The 25147-nt window shown below is 47.2% G+C and overlaps 2 protein-coding genes across 3 annotated transcripts in view; one reads left to right on the plus strand and one right to left on the minus strand.

The window, feature by feature from the left end:
• LOC147615407 (uncharacterized) overlaps positions 1-25147 on the minus strand; it is a 54641-nt gene that overhangs the window by 13988 nt on the left and 15506 nt on the right. For both annotated transcript variants that reach the window (XM_086779510.1, XM_086779509.1), the window contains exon 2: positions 20915-21455. In XM_086779510.1, coding sequence (XP_086635636.1) covers positions 20915-21455 — 541 coding nt within the window. The remainder of the gene's footprint in view (positions 1-20914; positions 21456-25147) is intronic.
• On the plus strand, positions 15064-15919 carry LOC147615408 (uncharacterized). Its single transcript, XM_086779512.1, has 2 exons — positions 15064-15209; positions 15317-15919. The coding sequence occupies exons 1-2, from the start codon at positions 15069-15071 to the stop codon at positions 15773-15775; spliced, it is 600 nt and encodes a 199-aa protein (XP_086635638.1). The 5' UTR covers positions 15064-15068; the 3' UTR covers positions 15776-15919.

The following is a 25147-nucleotide window of genomic DNA, read 5'->3' on the forward strand; positions in this document are numbered from 1 at the left end:
TGGCTGCATCAATTTGAAGCTTAATTTGCCGCTATTAGAAAAAATGATACGAACAGAGTGATCTTGGCCCGGTTGGTATTTAGAGGGCGAGGCCATCCCATGGTGGACTCGATGGGCTCATACACTAGATTAGGTATGGCAGCTTATGTCTAAGACAAGTTCATCTTCGATCTTAAGCAACGGTTTCTACTGCCCCACTACCTTGAGCGACTCGAAGACGAGTTCAGATGGTGCGTCAAAACGCGCAACCAAACCTGCAGTTTGCCAACAAAAAGAAGGGGGGTAGGCTTGCATCACTTCCATGCCAAGAAACACATCCAGGTGACCCTATACTTGCAGCCAGAAACCCATACACACAGCTGTACTTGCAGCTAACCAAAAGAGACCATAAACAGTTTCAAAAACATTCCTCTGGTCCTCCTGCAATTCTGCCCGCTCCCCTTCCAAACGAGAGAGAGAGAGAGAGAGAGAGAGAGAGAGAGAAAAGCCTGTTCAACTCTGTGCGCTGGCCTGCAGTCTGCCCGTCCCCCCTTCCAAAGGAGAGAGAAAACGCAGTTCAGCCCTGCCTCCCTGCTGACCAGCCCGCCGGCCTGTTGCAAAGAGGGAGTAAGCGCGTGTGCCTGTTCAGTCCCACTTCTTGCCGTACTGCACCTTCTGCAGCCACCAACAACGAGAGAAAAGGAGAGCACCATCCAGCCTTGCACTTCTTGCCCCTGCAATCCTGCGTTTTTCTACAGCCCACACCAATCGCCAACCTGTTGCAAAGAGGGAGAGAGATTGCTTCACAGCCCTGCTTCTCAATTTAGCCCACGTGCAGTCCAGCCCACGATTTCCCCTTAGAGAAAGCTAAAAAGCACACACGCCTGAACCTGCAACTCGACTCTCCCCAAAAGAAGCATAGGCCCCAATAATAGTGTAAGGGCCACGACTATCCCCTAAAAGGGGTTCTTTTATTTTTAAAGGCTTTTAAACCTTTGTCCCCATGGGTTATGAGAAAGGACTTTAATCACTTGGCCCCAAACTGGTACCATTCACACTGTCCACCATGTCCCCGTGCACACTTGCATACTATCAAGAGAAAAACACAGGGTCGTAACAAGATCAAGTGGGCAAGTGATGCCCAAAGTTATCTTTCAAAAGCTTCAGTTCGTTTCCTATCCACAGAAAGATCAACGAGGTGTCCATGAAGTTGAAGTTACCTACGAGCTCAACTATGCACGATGTGTTCCATGTCAATTGGCTCAAACCATATGCACATCCAATCCCTTCAAAGATTAAGGGAAAAGTGGAACCATACATTATTGTGATGAAGCTGAAGTGATGGTTCCTGAGCATATCTTTCTACACCACTGCACGATGTGTTCCATGTCGATTGGCTCAAACCATATGCACATCCAATCCCTTCAAAGATTAAGGGAAAAGTGGAACCATACATTATTGTGATGAAGCTGAAGTGATGGTTCCTGAGCATATCTTTCTACACCCCTTCAAAAAGACAATTCCTCACGAAGTTTCAAGACAGAGGGACTCACAAAGCGGTTTGGCTTGAGTCTTGACAAAGAATTTTTCAACGACCATCCGGCTTTATTGATGGCCTATCTGGAGGCTATGCAGCTTCTGTCAAGTTAAGCAAAAGGGGATGTCACATGTATCCCGCACTTGGATGCCACGTGGACATACCTGCACAGCAAGTGAGTCCTGGAGTCCCATGTGAGCCCCAGTCCAATATGAGTTAGCCAAGGTTCCACTCTAAGCATCCAAGGTCACGTGTACAAGTCTCGTACATGGTCTTGGTCAAGTGTGCAAGTCCCGCACATGAAGCAATGAGTCACCCTCTGGAATGATGTCGAGTGTTCCAAAGTGTTTGGCTTACAGCCAGATACCAAGCATCTTTGTAGGAAGCATGTAGTTGCATGTAGAAGAAGGGAGGCAGCCCTTTGGGCTACCCCAGGAAGGTGTTTACATCCCTTGCCTTGGAGAAGTGGTAGGCCTTAGGCCACCCTTGTGGGCCATCTTGGGGGCCATGGCGCCCATGGGCATTGCCCAACAGCCAAGCATGGCTGGGCAGGCAGGGCAGCCAGGCCTAGATGGCCTGGACAGGCTATCGGCCAGGCCTAGGTGGCCTGGACAGCCTGTCAGCCAGCCTCACAGGCAGTCCAGCAGCATGTCGGCCAGCCTTGGCCAGTCTGGACAGCACAACAGGAGGCGGCCAGCACAAACAGCAAAGAGGCGCCTGATTTAAAGCATGATTAGACATTATAAAACAGGCCAACTACCTTTTTGTACCCACCGACCAGCATAGAAGTGCCTATAGAAGCATGGGCAAGAATCTCATTCAATCATCTCATAATTCACAAGGGGTTGCAGTCTTCCAAGGGCCACGACAGCCAAGGGGAAAGCTACAGCCAGGGTGAAGGTTGAAGGTCAAGAATCAAATCATCAGATCCACAAATATTTGCATTATTTGTTCATCATTTTGACAAAGCAAATACACCATTCATGGTAGGGGCCCTACAAAGGGTATTCGGGACCCAATATTGTGTCCGACTCACTCTCTGTCTCTCTCTCCATCCATCACACCCCCCCACTAGCTCAGTACTTTCATAGTTTATTTCATGTTCATTTTGAACTTTTTTTTCTGGACATCCAGAAGACATTGACAGTTGTACATTGATTTGTCTCATAGGTCGAGTTCGGCCTCTAGTAGACGTTAATACAGCTTTCTTTCTTTCTTTCTTTCTCTCTCTCTATTTCTGAACATATTTCTCTACCTTGTGCGTTATCTTCGTTTCACGAAAGAATGCTGAATTCTGTCCATTGAAGTACCCATCCTATTCATCAAGCTTCCACATGTCATTTGCCAAGTTTGGGTTTGCTCTACATCACTTACAGGTTTCCGCATTAGATAGGTTTAGTTAGCACCTATTTAAGGTGTTCATATTCGTCCCTAGAATTTTCTGGGTGAACTGTCACATCATGACAAGTTTTACTTTCTTCTTTGAATGTGTGAAGCTGGATAAGGTGGATGCTAGGAAGAATTCTACTACTTCTTCTTTAACTAGCTTTAAAATTGCTTGAAGCTTTTGAGTAGGGATTCAAATTTTGAGCGGATATGTTACACTTGGTATCATTTCTCCATCAATTCTAGTGGAGGCATTACACTTTAAAAGTTGAGGTTTAATGCCTGATTACTTTGGGGTTTCACTCCAACAAGTTGAGCTTCACCGCACAGAGAGAGGTAGATTCAATTAACTTCCATCCAAAGACACAAATGAAAAACCTATTTGAAACTTGCACTAGGTGCACTGTTGGATATCAATGTTCCACCCTCATATTGTATTGTCCAAGCACAAGCTAGCTCATGTTCGTATGACCTCCATTATGAGTAGCCATGGTTGAGCAACCCTAGCGCCTGGCATCCCCGTATTCACACGGGATGGTCACTAATAGCGTGGAAGATAGTATGTTGACCTAATCAACTTGTCTCCACAATGAAAGCATGGGCCTTGTTGTCGAGCCAATATGAGACCTCGAAGCCCTCAAGAACTCAAAATCAAGAAAATCAAAATCTAAAAGAAGATGAAGCGTGTCTTCTGAGGGTTATCTTGATTTTGGCCAAAACTATTCACAAGCTTGCCAAAGAAGAAGAAGAACAGCAACTTGGAGCTTCCTCCCGCTAGCGCCCACCCCTTCTCCCCTTTCCCCACTCTACACGGCCTCCACTTTGCGCCCAGCCTTTTCGCCTTCACCTCTCATCTTCTCCGCCAACCCTACCTTCCCTGCCTCTTCACCTATCTACCCCGTTTCCAACTCCCCCCCATCGCCCTTTCCTCTTCAGCTTCATTAGGAATGGGCAGCTTTCGGACAGTTTTTCGTGTGGCAAGTTTCGGCATCTTCTAGTTGTCTCTCTTCCAGGAGGACTCCATGGCAGCCGCTCCTTCATCCCCGACCAAGGCCATCATCCCTTGCCTTTCCTTCTCAGAAGCGGGCCTCCAGCTCCTCACTTCGACAGTTGCGCCTCCTTGGAGGCTTCCACCTTAGTCTACAAGATTGTGGGTAGATGCCCGGCGCTTGGACAACTCAGGGATCTTTTGCTAGCAAGCCTCATCGACAAGCCTAGAAAGATCACTAATATTCATCCTTGGGGGCGTGGATATTACCAAGTCGAGTTTGATACGCATGTAGCATCGAACAGTCATGCAACTGAGCCTTGTCGCACTACGCACGGATGAAGCCTTCCGTGCGAGGTGGCAGCTCAGCTTCGACCCAATGTCCGACCCCCCTTGCTGCCGTCTCAGCCTTTCCTGTGACACTCTGCTTTCCTGGTCTTATGAAGGAATACCTTCCCCTCCTCCAGGTGATAGGTGGTGTTATTAGGAGAGTGATAGAATCCCCTCCCATCGACACTTCAATTCTAGCCTGGACGATAGGGATGCCCTCACTTCGTATCTACATAGCCTCACCGCAGTCAGTTCCTCGTGTCATATCGCTTCCTTCCCTCCAAGGAGCTTCTATTTTACAAAGAGTGGAGACTGTAGGCCCGACCTTGCAGCTCCTACCCCCTCTCCGCAGGTTCTCCCTTCTCTCTCTCTCTCTCTCTCTCTCTCTCTCTCTCTCTCTCTCCCCCCCCCCGGCTGTCCCCCCACCCCCTCCTCTCCCGCTTCCCCAATCTTCTCCTCGGACTTCCCTCCCTTCAGCTCCTTCCGCCCCCGGTTCATCACGCGAGGGACGTGTTGGGTCCACTCTTGGTTAACATGTTCAACAGGGCCTTATGCAAGGGCTTCCCAGCAAACTAGTCCTCCAACACCATTGTGCCCATTTTGAAGGCACGTGATCCCATGGACCTCAACAATTACAAGACTATCACAATCGGTCATACTTTGGCCAAGATCTATGAGTCAATTATGGAGCATGAGCTGTGCAGGTGCGCTAAGGCGCAGTGACTCGGGGCACCAAGGCAGGCAATGGACATGATCTTCACACTACAGGCCATCATTGAGGAGGGGAGAGCCCAAGGGCATCAGACATACTACTGCTACTTTGTTGATTTCTACAAAGCTTTTGATATCGTCCCACGAGCCAAGCTAATGAGGAGACTGCAAGATATGGGGGTACCGATGGTTTGGGGGATTCTTACACTCTCTGAGTCCGTCTCACTAGCAGAGTACAGGCCTCGGGGGGTGGGGGGGGGGTGTGTGGGGGGGGACCTCAAAGGTCATACATAGCACTATTGATGAAACTCGCGGTGCCCGGGGAACTAGGGCCCTTGACACACTTGTTGATACCATCAATGCATATTAAAACATTTAAACATAGCCATAGCCTTAACACATATCCATCATCACTTTGCATAAAACATAAAAGCTGGACAAAACATCCACAAATGCTGAAAATGGAGCTTGCACATGTGACACCGCATAGAGGCTGGAATGGGCCGACCCCCTCCCTTGGAGTATTTTATTACCCAAGGAGAATAATATCATGTACAAGCTTTGAGGGCCTTACTCTCCCCATGGGAGATGCCGGATTATCCATATACAAATGCCATAACACAGCCGAACACGAGGCAACCATAAAATTCAGCCAGCACATAGCTGTAGAAATGCCGACTCTCCATTCAACCGGTACAACAAGTGCAGTGGCTGGTACAGCAAGTACAATGGTTGGTACAACAGGTACAAGGACTGATATAGCTGGTACAATGTGAATGAGTGCACAGAGCGGAAGCAAACAAACACTAGAGTGTGCTGAGCACAAAGTGCAAGAGAGAGAGATATGAAGCAACAATGCTAAATATACTGAAGTGATGCAACCAAGCTCACCTTGTGCTTGTCCAAGCTGCCATCAACTCAGAACTTCGATTTGAAGATCCAACGCACAGCAATCACCTTACGCTGCAGTGGCCTAGGCACCAAAATCCAAGTGCCATTCCGTTCAATAGCATCCAGCTCTGCCTGCATAGCACAACGTCAAGGCTCATGTGAAAGAGCCTCGTCCACAGAAGTGGGATCAGAAGGACCATGAATGATAGAGGACATAAGAGCATAGTTAACAAACATGTTGCCCTCATGAATTTGCTTCCCTAAAACTCTGGAAGATCGCCTGAGAGAACCAAGCGGAGGAGTAGAAGGAAGCTCAAGTAACCCAGAATCACGAACTATCTAAAAATACCATCCAGGCACAGATCTGCTCGAACTCGTTGGAGGAGGAGCATAGTCATCATCATCTGACTGAGAATCCACAACTGGAGGTGTAACAAAAGCAGAGGGAGGAGGAGGAGGAGGAGGAGGAGGAGGAGGAGGAGGAGGCAGAGATGGAGATGGAGGCGAAGGAAGAAGAAGCTCACCACCCCCCTCTGAAGATGTAGGAGTCTCGTCGAACACCACATCACGGCTCACAACAACTTCTGATCATATAGACGATATGTGATGTATCCGAGAAAAGTCATGCGCTAAGACTTGGAGTCCAACTTGGAGCGATGCTCCTTAGGCACATGTACATACGCCGAACAACCAAATACCCGGAAATGAACAACAGAGGGCTTCTCACCATGGAAAGCCTCATATGGAGTTTTATCTAGAAGCGCAACGATGCTCCTTAGGCACATGTACATACGCCAAACAACCAAATACCCGGAAATGAACAATAGAGGGCTTCTCACCATGGAAAGCCTCATATGGAGTTTTATCTGGAAGCGCAGCAATAGGAGACCTATTCTGAATGTAGACAGCAGTAGAAGCCGCCTCAGCCCAAAAACGTCGAGGTAATGAAGAATGCTCAAGCATAGCACGGCCCATCTCCATAATGGTCCTGTTCTTCCTCTCTGCAACTTCATTCTGTGATGGAGTATATGCTGTAGTAAGCTGTCTCTAAATGCCATGAGCCTTGCAATATTGCTGAAACTCCTGGGATGTAAACTCACCCCCTCTATCGGTCCTAAGAGCCTCGACCGAGGAACCGGTCTCTTTTCCCACCTCAACCCTCCAATCACAAAAGTGTTGAAAAGCCTCATCCTTGGACTTTAAAAAGAAACCCAAGTATATCTATAGAAGTCATCCACCATCACGAGCATGTACAACACCTTACTCAAAGATGCAGTACTCATAGGACCACATAAGTCTGCATGAACAAGAGCAAGTGATGTTGAAGATCTGTGTGTTGCCTCCTTCGGAAAGACGGCTCGGTGTTGCTTCCCTTGTAAACAAGAGAAACGAACAGAATATGGAGCCTTGATGGTCAGTAAACGCTCAACCAACCCATCCTTCGAAGCTCACTGTAGAAGCTGATAGCTCAAATGGCCAAACCGAGCATGCCAAAGAGCTGAAGAACCAGAAGAAAGCAAAGCGGTCAACTTGTACAAACCACTATCTTGGACTCCCTGAGCCAAGATACTACCAGTCTCCTTATCACGAATGGTAATCTCATAACGAGAGAAGATCACCTCCGCACCCTGAGCTGTAAGAGCACTCATTGACAAAAGGTTAAATTCCAAATCTGGAATGTACAGAACGTGAGAGAAGTATCTCTTGTCCTCGGAGGAGCGGAAGATGGGGATGGTGCCATGTCCATGCACTAGCACGGAAGAAGAATCACCCAAAGTGATCTCGCCTGTCGTGGCAGTGAAGTCCTTGAACCGATCTCGATGGAGTGTCATGTGAGCACTAGCACCGCTATCCACAATCCACGACCGCAACTAAGAAGTCACAAGAGCAAGTACACGACGAGTACCTGCTAATAGAAGAATACCATCATCATCCTTGGTCTGAGACACCGTTGTAGAGGAAGAGTTCTTTGCTTCTTCATCCCACTTCTTCTTGTGACATTGGGGCGATTTATGACCCTTCTTTCCACAATAATGACACTCAATGTCCTTGTTTTTAGAAGATCTGCTTTTATCTTTGTCTTTATCCTTGGAGTTCTGACAAGAACTCCCTTTCCCTTTCTTCTGTTGATTCTTCCCTTTATCTCGTGCAGCCAAAGCTCCATCAAAACCACCAGAGGTGCCAGTCCGCTCCTCAAAGCGAGACTCAATCTGCATAATGGAGGGGAGAACTTCCTCCCAAGTAACTGGAAGAGGACGAGGAGAAGAAACAAGACACTAAAAATAAGCATCAAACCTCTCTAGAGAGAAGCCGAATAGCCATATCCTCTGTAGAGGTATCCTTGCCACAAACAGCAAGCTCATCCCGGAGATCTTTCATCTTCGAGTTGAAAGCAGATAAAGATGGAAAGGCAGAAACTGACAAGTTCATAAGCTGCTTTTCCAAAGCCAAAATCCGTCTCGGAGACTTAATCTCGTAAAGATCTGCAAATGCCTTCAAAACTTCATATGCAGCATCTGCTGTATGCACATGAGAGAGAACAGAATCCTGACAATTCAACATCAGAAAAGTGAAAACACAACGATCATTTGCCTACCAAATATCAATCTGTGCTTGAGTCACACCACCGGAAGCAAGGGTGGGAGGGGTGGCATTGGCAAGTGTAACAAGCCAATCCCAGAGATCCACGCCACGCAAGGCTCATTTCACCTTCACCTTCCACAAAGTGTGGTTGGAGCCATCCGACTTTGCAAACTCACAGAATATATGAAGTGTGGTCGGGGCAGCCATCACAAGAGCTTGGGCTCAATCTCAGAAAAAATGCACAATCTCGGAAGGAGTGTCCACCACAGGTACCAGAAGCCACCAAATCTCAACTCAAAACACCAAAAACTGCAATAACCACCTGTAGGGAAGAAAACACAGCAAGATAGATGCTGCAGCCTTGAAAAGGAGCAGCCGACGGGTGAAGAAGGGAATCTTAGAGATCAAACCAGTAAGGGAAGACCTGAATCTGCAATGGAGAGGTGCCGGAAGAAGCCAGCCGACCAGCAGCAGAACTGAGAAGAAAACACAGATGTTAAGGTGCTGAAAACTGAGGCAGATCTGGGGCAGGAAGTTAACGCTGACTGGGGCAGCAGATTAACGTTGAACCGGGAGCGATGATACCATGAATGAGTGCACGGAGCGGAAGCAAACAAGCACTAGAGTGTGCTGAACAGAGAGTGCAAGAGAGAGAGAGAGAGAGATATGAAGCAACTATGCTGAATATACTGAAGTGATACAGTCCCAAGCAAGAGACATGAAGAGTCTCATAAGTGAGGAAGCAAAAAGAAAGACTAGACTATGAGAAAAGTGGGAGGCCAGCCCACCTATTTATAGGTAAGAGGGGCTGGCCGACTGGACATGAGAACCTGGCCGATTGGACATGAATCTGCTGGCCGACTGGGAAAAAGGTACCCGACATGGGAAAATCCTAGAAAAAAGTACAAAAATAGGGTGGCCAGCCCACAACCAAGGGCCATGAAAAGGGACCAAAAAGGGGACTCCAATGATGAGCAGAATCTGGGGATGAATGTGCTAGCACAATGGCTGGTACAGCTGGTGCAACAAGTACAAGGGCTGGTACAGCTAGTACAATGGCTAGTACAGTTGGTACAATTGGAGTGAGATGTGAGATTGACCAGATCCGCACCTCATCCCACCAATTGAGAGTGGAGACAGCAAGATATGGCTAGGGATGGCTGCACCAAAGGATAGGATGTGTTAGCTATGCCATACCGAGGCCGAGACGGAGGAGCACTACATACGTCGATGTCCGACGTACTCTAAGATCAGGGGGGAGGTTCCATTGCCTCTTCCGAGATGCGACCTCCCAGTTCAAAGATACCTAGGACTCTTCCTTCTGGAGCTTCACAAACACAGGGAGTCAATATTGCGGCCCAAACCAATAGAACCTACCCGAGGACCAACGCAAAGTACTCTCACTAATTTCTTCCAGACACCCGAGATCCAAGGGCAGACCCACCCACCCTACCTAGACCCCACGCTGAATGTAGGAGCTTGACCTAGAGGAGTGACACTGGACAGAGCCATCGAGCTATGCAGAGGTCGACGACCTCGACCCAAAGGCCCCGGCCCCCCACCCACGCCCACGCCTACACCCACGCCCGCCCCACCATAGGAGGATCGAGGCCATCATCTTACACCATCACGAGACTTCCTCACGCTAGCTCAGCTTTACGACTTTGAGTGTTGCATGCACGGAAGCCTTGCTGTACTGATCCACGGCCCTAAGCCTAATTCACAACAAGATGCTAATTAAACATGATTAAGACAGAGGAAAGAGAAGAAGAGAGAGATAGTTGGTGTCAGGGTTTTCTTGTATTTCCTATGGTACAAAAAGGTGACTGAATGCTAGGCCCTTGGTCAGCCCCTAAGGGTTGACCTCTAGCCCCTTCTACATGCTTCTATTGATGTCTACTTCTTCAATGCTGAAATGATTGCATGACTCAAGCAAGCTTGCAAAAGCAAGCAATTAAAGATGCAACTAGGGAATTCACTAGGCTTTTCATTCAATGTGCTTTGTCTTTTCACATTGTGTGCACACCACAATAGAAAAAGGCCATGAGGGCAATCAGCCGCATTGGATGTGAGTGGAAGGGACCCTCCTATGAGACCTTGCGCACTACAGAGCTCAGAAGAGAGCAACAAGCAGTGGAGGTGGAGATGGAGTCATGATAGAAAAAGGCCATGAGGGCAATCAGCCGCATTGGATGTGAGTGGAAGGGACCCTCCTATGAGACCTTGCGCACTACAGAGCTCAGAAGAGAGCAACAAGCAGTGGAGGTGGAGATGGAGTCATTAAAAGCCACTTGGAGCAAGTATGGTTGCACATTGTTATGTGACGGGTGGTCAGATATACGCAAGAGGAATGTGTACAATATTTTGGTGTCCTCTTGCAAGGGCACTATGTTTTTGCCTGCCATTGATGCATCTATGCCTGGGACAGTGGTGACAGGAGCATTTTGTTAGAAGTCATCTCCTGTCTAGTTTTATACACCAGGGCCTTTGTTGTGGGTGTGCCCGCCCTTATGAGGTGTTTTCCCATTTTTCCCCACACTCCGTATTTTTCCCCTATTTTTTCCCATTTTTCTGAGGCTTGGGAGGGCTGCCAGGAGCACTCTGAAGCTGGCCGACTGGATCTACATCAGTCGTGGGCTGTCAGAGTGCTAGCCGACTTGTTATGACTAGACGGAGGCATCTGTAGCTGGCCGACTGCTATTTTTAGTAGTCGTGGACATTTTTCTCAGTCGTGGGCTTTCTTGATGCTAGCCGACTGCCCTCTAGGGGAGTATATATAGGTCCTTAGCCCCCATACCTCATTTGTATCATATTCGGGATCTTCTTGTGTATATCAGAGCAGAGTTACACGCCTACATCTCTCTCTTTTTTTGTGCTGTTTTTTTTGCCTGCGTTTTTGCTCGTGTTCCCAGATTTGGTCATCATCTCCGCTGCATATTCTGACATGGTATCAGAGCCTAGGCTCTAGATAGGTCTTGGGATTTGTGTGAGCAAGAGGGGGCTGTTTTGTGGCTGATTGGTGGACTGTTTTGGACTGTTCGGGAAGAGGAGAAGCAAGAGGAAGGCGGGCTGATTTGCTGGACAGCCACTTGCAGGTATCAGTTCTTCTTTGTTCCCACCCACCCACCCTTTTCAGAGTACATCCCCGCTATGGCAGATCTGTTTGAGATGGCCGAGAGACATGTGAAGATTCCGACACTCCCCACGTTCCCGGTGGACCGTCAATTGGACGGGAGCAACTACGGCATATGGAAGGTGATGATGGAATCCGTTTTGGAGTCTTACGACCTCACCGATTTCGTCGTTGTTGGTGTTCCACGGCCGGAAGTAGAGGAAGGGGAGTTACCGTCAACCCGAAAGGACCGGGAGGCCCAGACACAGATGTGGGATCGTGTCAACGCCAGGGTCCGTTCGTTTATTTTCCTCAACTGCACACCACAGGTAATTAATCATATAAAGCATATGACGCTGGCTAGAGGTATTTGGCAGCATTTGGCCTCACTTTACAACAGGGTATCGCCCATGAAGAGGATTTCCTTGGAAGTACAGATGCGGGTTATGAGCCCTGCAAAGTCGTCGACGATGCGGGAGCATATTAACAAGCTGCAGGCTCTTCAGCAGGAGGTTCTTCAGGCTGGGAAGGAGATATCGTCGGAGGACATGGCCATCACGTTGCTGTCACATTTGCCCTCTTCGTACTCAGCATTCTACTCGTCGTTGATTACCAGTGGCAGGCTCAGCACCATCACGTGGGAGGAGCTTGTGCCCATGGTCTTGGACCAGGAGGAACGATTCACGAACCCTCCTCAGGGTGGAGGTTCGGAGGCCTTTACTGGCCAACGGTCGAAAGGCCGTAACTCGGGCAAGGGGAAGGCTTCATCGGAGAAGTCTTCTGAGAAGATGTCCGACGCTGACCGCGAGAAACTAAAGGCAGAGAGGACGTGTAATGATTGTGGCGAGAAAGGCCACTATTGGAGGCAATGTCCCAAGCGGACGACCGAGAAGGGTGAAGACTCCTCAACAATCATGAAGACTCCGGCTTTTGTGCACCTGGAGGTGATGGACACCGATGCTTCATTTTCTTCAGGCAGGGAGGAGATTGGAGGACTCTCCGCAACGGATACTCGGGAGTGGATTCTCGATAGTGGTGCTTCCAGGCACATGACTCCTTCCCGTTCCGGTTTACAGGATCTCTGCAGGCTTTCTGGTCAGATTCTTACTGGGGATACGTCCACTATCCTAGTTCACAGTGAGGGCAGGATGGAGATAGTTCCCGATGGCAGAGGGGGGAAGCATTCCTCCCAGGTGTTGTATGTTCCGGCACTTGGTTTTCATCTGTTGTCAGTGCATCAGGTTTGCAAGACTGGCGTACGGGTGGAGTTTGATGAGCATTTTGTTGCTCTCCGGGACAAAGCAACACGCCAAGTGGTTTGGGAAGGTGGAGTGGAGAATGGAGTCTACAGGCTTTCAGCACTCTCTCTCCCAGGTCCTCAAGATTGTGATGAGTGGCAGCATAGTTTCCAGAAACGGCGTTTCTGGAGCACCGAAACGCCGAAACGTTTCGGAAACGTTTCCAGAAACGGAAACGGCGTTTCTGGCTTTTATTTTTTTCCAGGGTTCAAAAACCCGCGTGCTCTCTTCGCCGGCACTTTTCGCTTCTTTCCGCCGCCTGTTTGGAGCTGCTCTAGCCATCTACCTTGCCCTCTACTCCTCTACCTCCACATCAGCCCTCTACCACGCCCTCTACCTCTCTACTTGGGGCCTCCACCTTTGCCATCTAAGCTCTACCAAGCAAGAAGGAGTCACACCTTGCTCGCAGCCTGCAGGACCAGAAAAACAGCCTCCACTTCTCGAATCTCTCCGAGTCTTCCGACCTCGAACCGCACAAGTAAGTAACATGGCTCGGACTCCGGATCCTTTTTGGCAGCATGTGGAGCAAGTGGGGGCTTATGCAGGATCTGGTGGCTCCAGGAAATGGAGATGTAAATATTGTGGGTTGGTCAAAACGGGGAGTGTCACCCGTGTGAAGGACCATCTTGCTCATGTTCCAAACAAAGATGTAGGGCCATGCCCCTCTGTTCCTCTAGATGTTCGGAAAAGCCTTGAAATGTGGAGGCAAAAGCGTTTTGCCGTTCCCGAAGAGGAAGTATCTACAGCAATGGGTGGTCAAGAGCATGAAGCTGGTTCAAGTCAAGCAGCAGCAGCAAAGAGGGCCAGAGGCAGAGACACAGGATCAGATTTCTCCTCTACCTCAGTGTCGGGTGTGCATGCAAGGAGGACTCCTTTGCCAGGTGATGTATCACATTCACAAGACACCCCTCCAAAAAATTACTGTACAAAGGGCTAGCATCCAAGCAGGATTTCAAAAGCAAGCAATTGCAGAGGCAACTAGGGAGCTCACCCGGATGTTCATACGGTGTGCCATTCCCTTTCATGTGGCCAAGACAAATCAATGGAGGAAGACCATGAGGGCCATCAGCCGCATTGGATGCGAGTGGGATGGCCCTACATCTGAGGCTCTGCGGACACGAGAGCTAAAGCGGGAAAAATCATGCATAGAAGTGCAGCTAGAGCCCTTGAAGGAAACATGGAAAAAGTATGGCTGCACTATATTGTGTGATGGGTGGTCAGATGTACGCAGGAGAAATGTATACAATGTTTTGGTGTCATGCTGCAAAGGCACTATGTTTTTGAAAGCCATTGATGCCTCCCTCCCAGGTCTCACAGTTACAGGTGCATTTATTTGGACACATATAAGGGAGGCTATAGTGCAAGTTGGGCCTGAGAATGTTGTGCAGGTGGTGACAGATAATGGAAGTAATTGTAAGTCTATGGGCTCTATGCTAGAGGATGAATTTCCAGCCATTGTGTGGACCCCTTGTGCATCACATAGCCTCGACTTATTGATTGAGGACATAGGTCAAATACAATGGGTTGAAGCCATCTTTTGCACCGCACGAAGCATGGTGAAGTTTGTGAAGAAGAGGCCAAAAGTCTTGAGCATGTATCGGGCCTACAGCACTCTTGAGCTATTGCAGCCTGCAGCCACCAGATTTGCATACATGTTCATTGTGCTTGAGAGATTCCTGCGAGTCCGCAGAGAGTTGGTACGCACTGTCTACTCAAATGAATGGCTAGAGTGGGATGAGAGAGAGAGCCCCAAGGCAAGAGCTTTTGTGCGTGATGTCATGAGAGAGGAGTGGTGGGTAGAGGTTGAGGGGTTGATCAAAACTCTCAACCCCATCTACACAGTGTTACGCATTACAGACATGGAGGGCAGTACTCTAGGCCTTTTATACGAGTACATGGACAAGATTGGGGAGGCTCTCAACAAGCAAGACTACTTGAGAGCAGAGCAGTAAGTCTCCTCAGTCATGGCTACCCTTGCTTTACTTCTTATCTTTATTTTACTCTTGAGTCTTTACATTGGTCTCGACTCTTGACTCTTGTTTTTTGTCCTTTTTTATCTTATGGTTTGATCTCTAAAGGGTTGATGAAATCAAGGCTGTGTGGAATCGGCGATGGGATTGGTTTCACAGGCCGATTCATGCAGTAGCACATGTATTGCATCCTTTGTGGCGAGATGAGGAGCAATACGAGAACGAGGAGCTAGAAGAAGGCTTCATGACATACATGAGGAACTTGACATCTAGTAATGTGCACATGCTGAAATGTATAGAGGATGATCTCTTGGCCTTTCGCAACCAGACAGGGAGCTTTGGTCGAGAGACTGCAAAGCTTCGAGAGACTCAGCTACAGCCTGTCTCATGGTGGGAGAAGTATGGAAATTGTGCTCCCACGCTGGTAATTCACTACCCTTAACTACAGTTTACATAGTACACTGTACAATGTGCATCTTTCTTGTTTCCACTTAGTTCTAATTTCTAATTGTATGTGCATTTCAATAACAGAAACGCATCGCCATTCGAGTGCTCTCACAGGATTGCAGTTCGGGTCCATGTGAGAGGAATTGGAGCACTTGGGCCCTCTTCCATACAAAGAAGAGGAATAGGCTGAGTACCGCTCAGCTAGAGCGGTTGGTGTTTTGTCATTGCAACCTCCAGCTCCTTGAGAGGAATGCCCGACATCCGGAGCCTTCACAGGTGAATGTGGATAAGATCGACATCATGAGGGAGAGGTTCATCCCAGAGATCCCACAGAATGAGCGTGATATGTACACCTTGCTTTATGAGGAGCTGACAGTGCCGAGCCACAACACCCGCTGCACCACCCATTCTCAGAGGCAGAGGGGGGGATCCATCGCTTCCACTTCAGCAGAGGCAGAGGACCATGATCCTACCATTTCTTCATCTGAGCCTGACTCTCATGAGTCGGAGGATGACTCCTCCATGGATGATCTTGATGAGTGATTTTTGGAGCACTTAGCTCTAGGATTTTGTCATGCCAGCAGCTGCTGCCAGCCTGCCAGCCACATGGATATTTTTTGATCATGTTTTGTATTTACTATAGTCTATACATATGGATTATGGATTATGGATGATGGATGATGGATGATGGATCTTGTTTTGTATTGACTCTTTTGAGGCTTGAGCCTACAGTTGTCATTTCTGAATTTTGATCTATCATTTGAGTCTTTGACATTGAACTTGTTACTTAAGCAAAGATGTATTTTTCAAGCTTTTGTAATGTTTTTATTAATTATATATGTATGTATTAAACCCTAAAACCGAAACTCCGTTTCCCCGTTTCTTCCCGAAGGCCGAAACTCCGAAACTCCGTTTCCCGCCGTGCTCCGCACCCCCGTTTCCGAAACTCGTGGAAACTATGAGTGGCAGTATGGTAATAGCTACTCAGGTGTGGATACGCTGCAGGTGCGAGCTTTCCGGGACCAGATGGTGGATAGCTTACCAGTAGATGGCAGCAGTTGGCAGGAACTTTCCAGTACTGAGGTTGGTAGTTCTTGTGTTCGTGAGTCAGAGGAAGCTGAACAGGTCACTTATGCTCTGATGTCTCGTAGTGTTCGGGACATAGAACTTCCAGTAGTTGAGGATGTTCTTTCCACGGGGACCTTTCGGAAAGCCAGGCAGGTGACAGGTGATTACTTGCAGAAGGAGGTGGTTTCTCCAGGCGTTGTGGTTCCGGATTCAGAGGGGGTGGTTGACAGGTTTCAGAAGGCCTTGCGTGGTCTTCAGAAGGTTTCCAGGACTTGCTTGTGCACCGTAACAGGTGTTGATCCTTGTGAGCAGTGTGATGTCTCTGTGATTCAGAAGCTGTATGGTTCATGGATCTGGTTGATGGACACCGGATTGGACGGGAGCTTCCTGATGAGGCAGTTGAGCTCTTGGTTGCAGATGTCTCTTTGTGAGGCAGGATTGCGTTTCCTGTGGTTTCTGCGGCATGCAAAGGATCATGGACTCTTGTACACGGGAGGGGGATTGTTGGATGGAGTCCGACTCCACGGTTGGAGTGACTCGGTTTGGGGAGGAGATCCGGACACGAGGAGATCTACTTATGCCCCAGGAGCAGTTTTACGGAGCAGGAGGAGGTTACATTGCAGGTTTGGGCTTCCACTGGAGGAACCCATGGTCATCCAGAGGCACTTTGTTCGTGAACAGATTGTTGCTGATGACATCTTGCTGGAGTTCTGTTCGACGGAGGACAGTACGGTGGACCTCTTCACGAAGTCGCTCTCAGGATTTGCTCAGGCGGCACCCCAGCTCCCAGTGGTTGGTTACACAGCCAGGAGCTGAGAGGGGGTGTTAGAAGTCATCTCCTGTCTAGTTTTATACACCAGGGCCTTTGTTGTGGGTGTGCCCGCCCTTATGAGGTGTTTTCCCATTTTTCCCCACACTCCGTATTTTTCTCCTATTTTTTCCCATTTTTCTGAGGCTTGGGAGGACTGCCAGGTGATGCCAGGAGCACTCTGAAGCTGGCCGACTGGATCTACATCAGTCGTGGGCTGTCAGAGTGCTAGCCGACTTGTTATGACTAGACGGAGGCATCTGTAGCTGGCCGACTGCTATTTTTAGCAGTCGTGGACATTTTTCTCAGTCCTGGGCTTTCTTGATGCTGGCCGACTGCCCTCTAGGGGAGTATATATAGGTCCTTAGCCCCCATACCTCATTTGTATCATATTCGGGATCTTCTTGTGTATATCAGAGCAGAGTTACACGCCTACATCTCTCTCTTTTTTTGTGCTGTTTTTTCTGCCTGCGTTTTTGCTCTTGTGTTCCCAGATTTGGTCATCATCTCCGCTGCATATTCTGACACATTTATATGGTCACACCTCCGCGAGGCTATCATGGAGATAGGCCCACAAAATAGTGTGCAGGTGGTCACTGATAATGGTATCAACTGTGTCTCTATGGGACGGATGCTAGAGGATGAGTTCCCATAGATTGTATGGACTCCATGTGCATCCCATAGCCTAGACTTGCTCGTTGAAGATCTTGCCAAGATTAGGTGGATTGCTGACATCTTTGACACATCGCGTAGCTTGGTGAAGTTTGTTACCACGAAGCCCAAGGTCTTGGCAATGTTTCGTGGCAATAGTGACCTTGAGCTTTTGAAGCCCTCACAAACCAGGTTCGCATATATGTTCATTGTGGTTGAGAGGGTAGTGAGAGTCCAATAGGGACTCATGCGCACAGTGGTTAGTCAAGAGCGAATGTGCTGGGAGGACCATGAGCACCCGAAGGCAGTTGCTTTTGCACGCAGAGTGATGCGGTGGAAGGAGGCAGAGACTTTATTGAGCACTCTTCAACCAATCTATAGTGTTCTTCACATCACTGACATGGAGGGCAACACTCTTGGACTCTTGTACGAGTCCATGGACCGGATTGGAGAGGCTCTTAACTGATGCACTCTCTTGACAGATGAGAGGTACTAAACTTCCAACTAGTTGCCTTCTTGTTGTAACTTGTATCGTACTATCGTAGCCTGTAGGAGTGAGCTAATAGCTTTGATCATTCGTGGCTAATTTTCAGGGTTGAGGACATTCGACGGGTTTGGAACGACCGGTGGGATTGGTTCCATAGACCAATCCACGTGGTTGCCCACATATTGCACCCTCTCTGGCGTAGTGAGGCACAGTATATTAATGAAGAGTTGGAAGATGGATGGCAAGATTACATTCAAAAATGAAAGAAGGAGACGTGGAGCTCATAAGACGCTTGGAGGATAAGCGGCGAGTGTATCGGAATGTCAGCCACGCATTTGGTAGACAGACTGCATGCATGCGAGAGACACAGCTTCAGCCAGTCTCATGGTGGGAGAAGTATGGGATCAGTAGCCCTCACTTGGTGAGTACAACTCTAAAAGACAAGTCTATTATTTACATAATACATTGATCAATGATGATTATACTTAGACTTTAGTACACTGTACTTACAAAGTTTCTGTATTTTAATGGCAGAAACGCCTCGCCATGCAAGTCCTCTCACAAGATTGCAGTTCAGGTCCCGCTGAGAGGAACTAGAGCACATGGGCCCTCTTCCATACAAAGAGGTTGTCTACTGCTCAGTTGGAGCGGTTGGTGTATTGCCATTGCAATCTCTGCCTAATTGAGCAGTCGGGCAATCCGATAGAGCCTCGCCAGGTCAATGTCGATAAAATCGACATTGAGAAGATGAAAGATATCCCAGAGATTCCTCACGAGGAGCGCGACATATATGCCATGTTGTATGAGCAGTTGATGGCACCTGCTCATGGAACACAAGCATCTACAACAGCATTATCAGGAGGTGCTACTACTAGTGCAGCAGCTCAGACGAGTGCGGCAGCTGAGCCAGCATCGTCCTCTTCTGAGAATGACATTGAGACGAGTGCAGCAAAGCTGATGAGGACATCGAGGATGTTGAGGATAGAGTGCCCAGTGCCCACACTCCAGATGGAGGACTCTAGTCTTTGGGGCTATCAAGCTCCTCTAGTTTAATATTTGTCATGCATGATTGCATCTATCAAGCTTTAGCATGCTTTAATTTGTGTATTTTAGACTTCAGTTTACTTTTTTTGTATCAGCTCAGGATTCAAACTTTTTGTTATCACTTTGAGTGCCATTATTGAGTAGTTGCCATTATTGATAATGAAATCCAGATCTTGATTCTTGATGTTGCCAATTTATTTATGCCAATTGGTCAGTGACTCAGTTGGGTGCCCACTATAACTGGGTCACCCAGATTCTTTAGTTTTAGCTTGTAAACATGTTTTAATGTGTAAATGATGCATGTTTAATATTGTTTTACAAGGAAGACAACATATTATAAACTTGTATACAAATTTTGGGCCCTGTACCCCCCCTTTTTGTATGAAACATTCTTGAAACTTCTAGGAAATGAATGAAACGTTTCTGAAAGTTATGAAACAGTTTCGTGAAACGCCTGGCAACTATGGATGTGGTCAAGGGTAGAGTAGCTCCTCCGAAAGCATGCCTATATTGAGGCTCTGCATCCCCCTCTCTTTGCGAATGAATTGAGCTCCGCTTCTAGCACCAATCCATAGAGTTTGGCCAATGGGTGGCCAGTCATGATCGTCCTGTAATTATTAGGATCAAGTGGATCTCCAGCTTTGAGGATGGGGGTGATGGTGCTAGAGAAACAGAAAACTTGTTATGCCATTTTGTCCTGATTTGTTGCAATCCTTGTTTTGTGATTGTGAGGTACACCCAGTCGCCAACTTTGTACTTAACATCCTTGTAATGTTAATCTGCCTGGTCTTGTGGTTCAGCAAGTCGCAAAATTTTCTAAAAAGTTCACACATTCAGATGTACATGTGGCCAAAGACATAAACAGGCGATAAGATGGTGCCTGGCATGGATGAATAAAATTCATTTGCGTAGTCACAAGAAATGGTGGTTTAAGGACTTAGAGATGGGCAAATTGGTGCTTCAAATTTCAAACGGCCAAGATACAAGGACTGGGGAATGATGAGAAAGATGGTTGGGTTTGTGTGAGCCCTATATGTATAAGAAACAGAACCTGCTGCCTTACAAGGCAATGAAGTTTAAAGTTGCACTGCGGTAAATTAGGTGACCACTTATGCAGGGTTTCCAAGTCTGCTATGAAAATGACAGGCAGGATTTAAAAGGAGTCATGCAAGGACAACAAAGGAGTAGTTCAGCATGGACAGAAGGTACAAGCTTGAGAAATATTTGCATCCCTGCGAGCAGCACAGAGCGACGGGGAAGAGGGCAGAGGCTTTGTAGGAATGAGGTACTGGTGTCAATTGTGTGCATGAATCTCCATTCCCCTTTCAGTGTTTGTAGGAACAAGGTACTAGTGTCAATTTTGTGCATGAATCTCCATGCCCCTTTCAGTGTTTTAATTGCTGTTAAAACAATTCGTTGCATAAAACTTGATTAAGCAGCCAATCTCTTCACAAATAACAGCAAAGCTTTGCATCAATTCTTACACAGCATTTTTCAAAGGAGCCATAAGCAGCATGACTAGACAGTGGGGCATCCAATGCTCATCTCCAATAGTTTGATGACATGTTACTACAAAACCCTGAAACCTTGTGTTGCAGCCATATAAATTATGAAAGTACATTACCAGCAAGAGACTGAAATGCTGAGGGAAGCTTGAGTGCACATGACCGCGTATCAACTGCATGAAGCCTTTCCATGCCTTTCGTAAGAACACGAGCTGCAACCATACTTTCATCACCAGCCTTTTTTTCTTCAGAAATCATTCCAGCAAGTTTTTCCAGCAGGTCACTGAGAGCCGCAGAAGGAATTTCCACACCAGAGTCTGTGCAGAGTGGCTGAATTGTATTCAGAACTTGCCTCGACAGAAAAGGCTGCTGAAGCTCAAGGAGCTTACTGAAAAATGCTAACACCTTCCCCACTGACTTTCCTGACATCAAAGGTAATTGCAGCTTCAAGGCATTCAGTAGATGAAGGATTTGAAGAGCTTCTGTGTTTCCTGCTTTTCCTGAAGCTTTGTCACCAGAATCCCCTCCCTTGTTTTGACTCACTGCCAAGAATGACCTCTCAAACAAGGTTAAAATAACCTCACTTGCCATGGCAACTGAGGGTGAACCTTGAAATCCACGAAGGGCATCAGCTGTGCATTCATGAGCCCGCTTCCGTACCTGCAACAATGGCATCTTGATTGAACATATTTCACCATCATGAGAGCTAAGACAATATAAAGAAAAAAATAGTGTAGAAATCCCCCAAATGCACCTTGAAGAACGCCCCAAATCCACCATGCACATCTTGGGCAGCATGTCAGAGTAGTGCATGAGTGTATAAGAATATCAAGAGTTCCTCACAAAGCATAAAACAAGATACTGAAGCGGCACATACAAGGAAACAGGCCTAAAAAGGACTAAATTTTTTCTCTAAAAAATACATAAGAAACGTTTCATACTGTTTCAACACCTGTTCCTATGGAACTATGAAATTCACCTCCTCTCAACTAAGGAAAAAATCCTGAACCAATAACAATGCAAAAACAATGCAGTGCATCATCAGTAAATCTTTACCATCTAGGCTTTGACTCATCAACAATCTCCCCATGGTCTCGGGCAGAACCGAACTTAGTGGTATAATCCATGGTCCAGTTTTGACATACTTGGCTTATCCAAATGTCATGACTGCAGGCCGTTGTTCTTGGCTCTGTTGCCCTTGGTCTTGGCTCCACAACCTCCGTCTCTCGATGAAGCATCCAAAGAAAAGGGCCCAATTTGGATCTCTTCAGATCCTGCATTTTAGGTCAACTCAATGAACCTAAAATGAAGCATCTAAAGAAAAGCAAATTTCGCCCTAAAATAAAGCATCTAAAGAGATCCAAATGATGCCCACTTTGGATGTAAGAATGTGGGTAGATGGAGAGGAATAGCATTAGGGCCTTGCACGCATAGTATATGAGTAGCAAGAATATGGGCAACATGCATATGCTACGTATTTACCGGTAATAAGTATGTATGTGTGGCAATTGCATAATTGTAACAAAGACCAAATCATCAAAAATCAAACATCCAATAACAAAAATTATTTGCATCAATTCCATGCACACCTTTTCATTTCCTATTAATCACCATTGTGTATACCATTTCAACAAAATTCCCAAAATTTGATGCACTCAACGTTTTATTTCCTGAAATTGTTTTGGAATTTGTCAACTACAAAGCAAACCCAACTCACATATAGTTTAATGTTAGAACCAAAGCAAAAGAAAATATAAAGAGACTTAGCCCCACAAGTAATTATACTTTATGATTGACCTATTGGTTTGAAGACTTGAGTAGGTTATTACTACTTAATTTTACACAATATTGCCCAAATGTGTGGGCTTGTGTCCACAACTTTGAAGCTTTTGACCACTTCAAATATAATAATGAACTCCTTGAGAGGAATTTCCCCTCTTCTCTTGGTCTTGCTAGTTCTAAATCTGTGCACAAAATTAGGATTTGGATTGCACCCCTATCTAAGAAGGGAATCGTTGCTCGTGTGGATGCACGAATTGAGGGCTTGACCACCACTTTTGATCGGATGGATATGGTACCTCGGCCATCTGCCTCCAGTCGTATATTCATACAAGTATTTATGGAGTATTTTGGATTCATGGATCTAACTGAATTTTATGCTATTTATGACAACCTCTAAATATACGGGAGAATCACTACCCACACATGTATTGGAATATCTACATCACGATTTGGTGTTTTGGGCATGTATTAGAGGATCGAACGTTGTTGTAACATCAATTATTGTATTTTGGATGATTTGGCCTTTATTTAGTCAAAGGGAAGAGAAGGTTCCTAGGCATGTACATATGAAATACTCCTTAGCAATAAATGTAATATGCGGAAGCTTCGGAGAAGAATCGGTAACTTCAATACTCAGAATTCAGTATTCTTTTTGCGACGGAAAGTAACGCACAAACTGAAAGGAGAAGTGCAGAAAATAGAGAGAGAGAAAGGGAGAGGTCGCTCAAGGTAGTGGGGCGGTAGAAACCGCTGCTTAAGGTCGCGGACAAACTCGTCCCACATAAGCTGCCATACCTGCTCTGGTGTAGGCATGAGCCCACTGACTCCTAAGTCCACCGAGGAATGGCCTCACCTTCCAAGTACCAACTGGCTAAGATCACTCTGTCAATATCTGTTTTCCTAACTGCGGCAAAGTAAGCTTCAAATTGATGTAACCATGAATAAAGAGTTGTGGGATCGAGTTTACCATTATACTTACTAAAGTTCATTTTCTCAGGAAAATGATTCGAGGACGCCGTCGGTGTCAATTTGGCGTCCAAGGCTCTGAGGTAACGCTCGTGTTCCATGCGTCGCATGGCTTTGTCTTCTCGTTGTCGGATCTCCAATGCACGCATCTGCAACTCAAGCAAAGAGCCTGGCTACAGTTGTGACCCCGCGAGAGGGTCCCTATGTCGAGAATCTAGTATCTGGGATACGGAAGGAGAGGGAGGAGGAGATGGAAAACGTGACGCTGGAGAGCGGGTGCGCTCCTCCAGAGCCAAGATCTGCGCCTTTTGCTCATCCAACTTGGCTGTCTGTTCTGCGATTGCTCGCATCATCTGCTGAAACATGTCTGTGACACTCAAGCCTGGTGCCCTAGCTGAGCTGCCTGGTGCACTCTGGTCCCATGGTTCTTGGTCTCTCTCGTCGTCGAAGCTCGCCATAGCAAGAAGCCATAGCAAGAAAATGCAATTCCTTTCCGGAACGCAATCTGACCATCCACTATCTATGTAGGAGACTTCCGAAGGCTTCCAGAGGCTAAAAACCAACCGTCCTTCGAGGGACAGGAGTCACTCCGAAAGGGGTAGTCCACCGGCGTCTAAAAACCAACCACACGAGCGAGAGAAAATTCTGGTTTCTTTGCTAAATCTTTGTACTTGAAGTCGGCTCTGATACCACTGTAGTATGCGGAAGCTTCGGAGAAGAATCGGTAACTTCAATACTCAGAATTCAGCACATTTTTGGCGACGGAAAGTAACGCACAAACTGAAAGGAGAAGTGCAGAAAATAGAGAGAGAGAGGGAGAGGTGGAGAGGACACAGTATTGGGTCCCAATTACCCTCTGTAGGGCCCCCACCATGGATGGTGTATTTGCTTTATTAGAATGATGAGAAATCTGAAAGAAAATACAACAATCTTGGACCTTTTCTTGGCTGGAAAATCCCTGCCCTTGACCTTCACTTCTCCACCCTTTTGCTTAGCAACTCCCTTGGCTTGTCTAGCCCTTGATTTTCTTGAGCTCTTGGGTGAATAATGAGATGAACAATTGGGATTATGGACTCTCCTATTTATCCTACCCAATCATGAGCGGTCGGCCAGCATTAAAGCAGTCGGCCAGCATAAAATACTCCCACGACTTAATTTCCAGCATTTAATGCTGAAATAAATCACATAAAATGCTGCATTTTTTTCCCTAACTGGCTGGGCATCATGCGCCTGCTTCCAGAGGGCTGGGCACAGCTTTTGCCCATAATCCAAGGGCTGGGCAGCCTGTATGGGCTGCCCCATACTTGCCCTACAGCCATATAAAGGCTGTAATCTCCTGGAAACTGCCTTAATCTTGCCCTAGGGCTGTCCTAGGGCCCCTCCATGGCTGGTGGATTCAGCCTGGGCCTTCCTGGCCCTCATGGGGGTGGTTCTACACCATTCCCATGCCCACACTCAGATCCGGGGTAGCCCTATGGGCTGGCCCCTTGTCCTAACCACTATCTACTCAGCGATCTGGCATCCGGTACCGTACCAGATACACAGAACCACTAACATCATTCTAGAGGGAGACTCACAGCGCGGACTGGCACTGTTTCATGTGC

This window comes from Cibotium barometz, chromosome 40 (assembly GCF_041138505.1).
Source record: "Cibotium barometz isolate CiBa-2024 chromosome 40, ASM4113850v1, whole genome shotgun sequence".
Classification (NCBI taxonomy): domain Eukaryota; kingdom Viridiplantae; phylum Streptophyta; class Polypodiopsida; order Cyatheales; family Cibotiaceae; genus Cibotium; species Cibotium barometz.